The 7,144-nt window shown below is 46.6% G+C and overlaps 1 protein-coding gene across 1 annotated transcript in view; it reads left to right on the top strand.

The window, feature by feature from the left end:
- The first annotated feature begins 480 nt into the window (after positions 1-480).
- Positions 481-7,144, top strand: part of COL23A1 (collagen type XXIII alpha 1 chain) — a 340,946-nt gene continuing 334,282 nt past the window's right edge. The window contains exon 1 of the mRNA XM_075068309.1: positions 481-765. Within this exon, the coding sequence (XP_074924410.1) occupies positions 481-765 (285 nt within the window). The remainder of the gene's footprint in view (positions 766-7,144) is intronic.

Raw genomic sequence — 7,144 nt, 5'->3', positions numbered from 1 at the left:
CACCGCTGTGGGAAGCCCCGGGGTGGGGGTGACGGGGTGCGCACCCCCGCGCTGCCAGGCGCGCGCCTGCCGTTAGGCGGCTGAGGGGGCGGCGGGTGAGTGTCTCTCCCGCCAGCCTACTCCACCCCTGGGGAGCGCAGGAGGCGCCCATCTCCTTTTCTGGCCGGGGCTATTTGCATAGCCCCCGCGGAGAGGGAGTGGGTGGGATTATTACTGAGTTCACCCCCCACTGGGGATCACAGAGGATCTCCCCCTCCCCAGAATAGCGGGGGATGGGCGCCCCTCCCCCCCAGGTTAAGACACACCGAAGGAGAAAACCAGCTTCCCCGGCGCTTCCTGCCCCACTTCTCCGGCAGCCGCCTCCGGAGCGCTGCCGCCTCCGCTGCTGCGCTCCCGGGCAGGAGCCGCACGGGCGCCCGCTCGCCGCAGACTGAGGGCGGATCGGGGCCGCGGCAGAACTGCTCTCTCTGCTGCGGGACCATGAGCCGGGGCGACGGGAGGCTGCAAGCGGCGGCTGCCGCTGCCGGGCTACCTCCAGCCGGCGCCCGGTGCGCTGGGGGCGGCGGCTCCGCAGCCCTCTGCCTGCTCCTCTCGCTCACCTCGCTGGCCGCCTGCCTGCTGCTGAGCGCCAAGACGTGCGAGCTGCAGGGCAGGGTGGCGGCGCTGGAGGAGCGGGGCGGCCCTGGCTGGGCACCGGGAGCCCCCCTGAGCCCCGGACCGCTGCTCGCCCTGCTGCAGCCCCACATGGAGCAGCTCTTCCGGGAGGTGAGTGCTGGGGCGGCCGGGCGCGGGTTGCCGGCTCCCTGCAGCGGATTTTGCCCCTTCGCCGCCGGCGCTGGGCTCCGGCCCCACCTTGCCCCCCCAGGGATGGGGCTGAGTCTCGAGCCCCTGCATGCGGCGGTGGGAGCGCTGCAGCGAGCAGGCCGGTGCCTGGGGGCTTTGCAAGTCTCTTGGGGGCGTATGGTACAGCCCTGGCTTGGCAATGGGGGGCTTGCGGGGGTCCCAGGACTGGCCCCAGCTCCCCCTGTGCCAGGGGCTGGGGCCAGAGTGGCCTTGGCGTTCTGACCCCTATAGAGCCTAAAGGATGGCCAAGCCCGTCCCCTAACATTAAGCCTCCCCAGCTCGGGTCCTGACTATGCCGGGCGTTCAGTTCCCAGTGCTGAGCCGGAGCGGAAGGTACGAGTACTAGGCAGGATCGGGCCCAGCTGTGACTCTGAATCCGGCCAGTATCATTATCCCAAAGAGAGACGGGAGAGGTTCATGACTGCCCGAGGTTACATGTGTGCAGTCAGTGTTACCTGCTAACTGGTGGTAGGGTGTAGAATAAAACCTGGCCACAGACAGCTTAAATGAACTGCTTAAGGTTACATGGTACCTGGTGGCACGGTGCACAATAAAACCCGTAAAGTGCAGTAGTTGTTGATTACAAATTTGAACAGCAGGCCATGAAAGATGGGATTATTGATTACTTACCTTGCAGCTAAAGTAATTGATTGAACTGTGTAAGCACATCTGGACTTTGAGAGCAATACTACTGATAAAAATGAAAGGGAAAAATCTAAATACTGTGGGTCAGATTCTGCCATCTTTATTCACACTGAGTACCTTACTTTGTGAGTAGCCCTGTTGATTTCAAAGTGGCTAACTTGTGGAGTAATGCCCCTTCATTAGCAATTTATAAGAAGGAAAAAATTCTAGGTGATAATACATCTAGTTATGTGTGTTGTGCATACAGCAAATTTTATTCCTGTGAGAAAAGAGAATTCCTGTATTTAAAAACACATTTATCTTTGGCTGTAATGGACAACTATTTTTATGTTACACCTGCTTTAGCATGGTCCCCCATTATCTTACAGAGTGTCATAAAGCATCATATAGTACAATGGTGCTGTGTTGATTTATGGATGATAGGAACAGCAACAGCTACTGTTCTTGTATTTACTGAGTCTGTTATGAGCCCATAGTTTCTTGTGCTGAATGAATTGTTCCGCTTCCAGAATGAGTTTCTATATTTGTTTCTATCTTCTAATACAAAAACTAGCGCTACTCAGGAGCTTGTTACACTTTTTGGTGCCAACTGTAGTACTTAGTTCAGGTGGATTTTGTTTGTGTGGCTTTTGTCCAATAGTAAAGAATTTTGGGATACTAGAAGTGATTTGCTAGTTTAGGATATAACATTAATTGTTCATAAAACTTAAGCAGGTTACAGCAAGATTCCAACAGAATATTAGGTAATGTAAGCTTGCTGTGTGCAGAAGTGGCTACACAATAGAACTCTGGATTGACTTTTTATTCTTGTATTGCACCATTGACATATAAGAGATTGTGTTGTGTGACTGGCATATAAGCAATTCTCTGCCCCAAGAAGTTTGCAGTCTGAAAGCCTCAATACTGCAGAAGGCTTACATATAACTTTACCCACTTGAGTAGTTCCATGGAATTAAATAGGACTACTCATGGGAGTAAAGTTACATGGGTACTTGAGGGTGGAAAGGGAAAGGCGACAACAGTAAACAGTGGGAAGGGACTGTTGAGAGAGCACTGATTTAGCAAGGAAAGCAGAATGTATATGTTGCTTGTTTGTTACATTTTAAATTATGGGTAGGTGTTAAAGAAGGGAATAGGTGAAACCACATGGAGGTCTGTGATGTGAAGCTAATAGAAAGCTGAGAGATGTGAAGGAAAAACTCATAGTTGCCTGGCATTCAGAAAGATGAAGACTATTCCAGGCACAGAGGGTAGTGTTAATACAGGTGTGGGGGCCACATGCCTTCTCACCTTTTTATCTATCAATCAGTCATCTAGGTATGATTTAAGGGATAATCCAGAATATCAGTGCAGAGAGGGTGCTTACAAATGAGACACTTTCAAATGTGTTTAGATTTCATTTCTTGATAGAAGCTGATTGAACAACTCTAGCTAATTTGTATGTTCTGGCTAAGAATTCACATGTCATTCATGACAGCAGTTCTGTTCCTATCTGTTGTTTCATTCAGTAAAGATGTTTGTAGGTGGGAATTATACTTGATCTCAGGCAATGCCACAGAAACAATTTCTCACTGAGATTTAGTGAAGTGTGGAAAGCTTGCATTGTATTGTGAATGCTCAGATGGGGATTGTAGAGGGAAACTAAAGTGAAACCACATAATTGAATTCCTAATGCAAGAATAAATTTGTTGAAACATTTAGTGTGACCAAACATCTGTCAATAATGAGAGCACAAATTTTTAAATGAGTAACAGATTCAAGGAATGAATTTTAGTTAGTCATTCTGCTATCTTTTTAATATGTACAGTAGGCGTGGCAGTCCTGCTAAACTACATCTGTTCATTTATGTTCATTTTAAATAACAAAAACACTCTTTGATTAACTTCTTGTTAATTATATAAAACATATGACTAGCAAAGTAACTTTCCTTTGCACTTGAGAATTTCACCAGAGGTAAGACTGTTTTGCCAGTCTATTTCATGATCATAAATTGACATTTAAAGGTTGTTTTTTGTTTTTTTTTCAAATTCTACCACAAAATCACAGAAGAAACAAAACTAAAACTAAATATAATGTTATGTCCTCTGTTACTGCAGAGCATTAATGTACCCTGCTACTAGGGTTCTGCTGAGATATCCTTTAAGGTGAGGCACATACAAGGGCATAACTGCAATACAGCCATGCTGGGATGCATTTCATAAAAATACAGGAGGGAATGTTTAAGTAGAACAGGATAGAAAGTTGGTAGAGTAGGGAAGAAGATGGTCTTGTGGTTAAAACACTGGATTGGAATTTGGGTGGCTAGTTTTCAATTCCTGGGTCTGTGACAGAGACATCCCCTCTAAGGGTATGTCTGCACTGGTAGAGTTACAGTGCCGCTTGGAGAGTGCTGAAGAGAAACCGCTGTTGTGTGTTCACACCGTCAGCTGCCTGTGCAATTGTGTGTTCACACTTGCAACTGTATTCGGAACGGTGCGCTCTGGGCAGCTATCCCACAGAGCATCTCTTCCTCTGCCACTAAGAGTTGTGGGAAGGTAGAGGGACGTGCGGGACATTCTGGGTCCTGTCCTAATGCTCCATGATGCATTGCTTCACATCCCAACAATCCCTGTGCTTTTGTCCACATTTGGTGCCATCTTTCAACGGTTTGTGTATTGCATGCTCTGCTCTGCCTCTTTGAACTGCAGGAATGGATCCCGCATTGTTGACCAATATGCTGCTTGCTCTCACTACCACATCATGAGTGGCAGTGGAGTTATTCCTTAAACTACAAAGGCAAGAGGAGTGCAACATTGTGTGGCGAGATCATACTAGATATGACACGAGATTGCTTGTGGCATTCACGGAGGTCCCGACCACAGCTGAATACCGCTTCTGGGCTTGGGGAACAAGCACTTAGTGGTGGGTTCACATCGTCATGCAGGTCTAGGATGACCAGCAGTGGCTGCAGAACTTTTGGATGAGGAAAGCCCCATTCATGGGACTGTGTGATCAGCTCCCCCAGCCATGTGGTGCAAGGACGTGAGAATGAGACCTGCCCTGCCGTTGGAGAAGCACATGGCAATTGCACTGTGGAAGCTGGCTATTCCAGACTGCTACTGATTGGTCGCTAACCAGTTTGGAGTGGGAAAGTCAATCGTTGGACTTGTGTTGAAGGACAGGTGCAGCGCCATTATAGACTCATAGACTTTAAGGTCAGAAGGGACCATTATGATCTTCTAGTCTGACTTCCTGCACAAAGCAGGCCATAGAATCTCACCCACCCGCTCCTGTAACAAACCCCTGACCTATGTCTGAGCTATTGAAGTCCTCATCTTGTGGTTTAAAGACTTCAAGGTGCAGAGAATCCTCCAGCAAGTGACCTGTGCCATGCACTGCAGAGGAAGGCGAAAAATCCCTAGGGTCTGTGCCAATTGCCCTGGAGGAAAATTCTTTCCCAACCCCAAATATGGCGATCAGCTAAACCTTGAGCATGTGGGCAAGACTCTCCAGTCAGACACCTAGGAAAGAATTCTCTGTAGTAACTCAGATCCCACCCTATCTCGTGTCGCATCACAGGCCATTGGGCATATTTACCACTAATAGTCAAAGATCAATTAGTTGCCAGAATTAGACTATCCCATCATACCATCCCTTCCATAAACTTATCAAGCTTAGTCTTGAAGCCAGATATGTCTTTTGCCTCCACTGCTCCCCTTGGAAGGCTATTCCAGAACTTCACTCCTCTGATGGTTAGAAACCTTCGTCTAATTTCAAGTCTAAACTTCCTGGTGGCTAGTTTATAACCATTTGTTCTTGTGTCCACATTGGTACTGAGCTTAAATAATTCCTCTCCCTCCTTGGTATTTATCCCTCTGATATATTTATAGAGAGCAATTATATTTCCCCTCAGCCTTCTTTTGGTTAGGCTAAACAATCCAAGCTGTTTGAGTCTCCTTTCATAAGACAGATTTTCCATTCCTTGGATCATCCTAGTAGCCCTTCTCTGTACCTATTCTAGTTTGAATTGATCCTTCTTAGACATGGAAGACCAGAACTGCACACAATATTCCAGGTGAGGTCTCACCAGTGCCTTGTATAATGGTTCTAACACCTCCTTATCTCTATTGGAAATACCTCACCTGATGCATCCCAAGACTGCATTAGCTTTTTTCACAGCCATATCACATTGGCAGCTCATAGTCATCCTGTGATCAACCAATATTCTGAGGTCCTTCTCCTCCTCTGTTACTTCCAAATGATATGTCCCCAGTTTATAACAAAAATTCTTGTTGTTAATCCCTAAGTGCATGACCTTGCACTTTTCACTATTAAATTTCATCCTATTACAATTACTTCAGTTTACAAGGTTATCCAGATCTTCCTGTAGGATATCCCAGTCCCTCTTTGTATTGGCAGCTTCGTGCCATCCACAAATTTTATTAGCACATTCCCACTTTTTGTGCCAAGGTCAGTAATAAAAAGATTGGTCCCAAAACCGATCCCTGAAGAACTCCACTAGTAACCTCCTTCCAGCCTGATTGTTAACCTTTCAGTATGACCTGTTGTAGTCTCCCCTTTAACCAGTTCCTTATCCATTTTTCAGTTTTCATATTGATCCCTAACTTTTCCAATTTAGCTAATAATTCCCCATGTGGAACCATATCAAATGCCTTTCTGAAATGGAGGTAAATTAGATCCACTGCGTTTCCTTTGTCTAAAAAATCTGTTTCCTTCTCAAAGAAGGAGATCAGGCTGGTTTGGCACAATCTGCCTTTTGTAAAACTATGTTTTATTTTGTCCCAATTACCATTGACCTCAAAGTCCTTAATTACTTTCTCCTTGAAAGTTTTTTTCAAGACTTTGCATACTACAGATGTCAAACTAACAGGCCTGTGGTTACCCGGATCGCTTTTTTTCCCCCTTTCTTAAAAATAGGAACTATGTTAGCAATTCTCCAGTCATACAGTACAACCCCTGAGTTTAGATTCATTAAAATTTTTTGCTAATGGGCTTGCAATTTCATGTGCTAGTTCCTTTAATATTCTTGGATGAAGATTATCTGGGCCCCCTGATTTAGTCCCGTTAAGCTGTTCAAGTTTGGCTTCTACCTTGGATGTGATAATATCTACCTCTCTATCCTCATTCCCATTTGTCATCCTACCATTATCCGTAAGCTCCTCATTAGCCTCATTAAAGACCGAAGCTAAGTATTAATCGCATCCTGCTCCAAAAGACCGTGACTCTGGGCAACGTGCGTGACATTGTCCATGGCTTTGCACAGATGGGCTCCCCTAACTGCAGAGGGGGATAGATGGCACGCATATTCCAATTCTGGCACCAGACCACCTCGCCATCGAGTGCATTAATCGGAAGGGGTATTTCTCAATGGTTCTCCAAGCGTTTGTGGATCACCATGGGCATTTCACGAACATTAACACAGGCTGGTCTGGAAAGGTGCATGAAGCACACATCTTTGGAACACTGGCCTGTTCAAGAAGCTGCAAGCAGGGACTTTCTTCTTGTACCAGAAGATCACCGTAGGGGAAGTCAAAATGCCCATTGTAATCCTTGGAGACCATGCCTACCCCTTAATGCTGTGGCTTAAGAAGCCATACACGGTGCACCTTACAGCAACAAGAAGTGGTTCAACAACAGGCTGAATGGCTGTTGAGTG

The sequence above is a fragment of the Chelonoidis abingdonii genome, chromosome 7 (genome assembly GCF_003597395.2).
Source record: "Chelonoidis abingdonii isolate Lonesome George chromosome 7, CheloAbing_2.0, whole genome shotgun sequence".
NCBI lineage: Eukaryota > Metazoa > Chordata > Testudines > Testudinidae > Chelonoidis > Chelonoidis abingdonii.
Note: the sequence above shows the minus strand (reverse complement) of the source record. Positions and strands in the feature narration are given on the sequence as shown.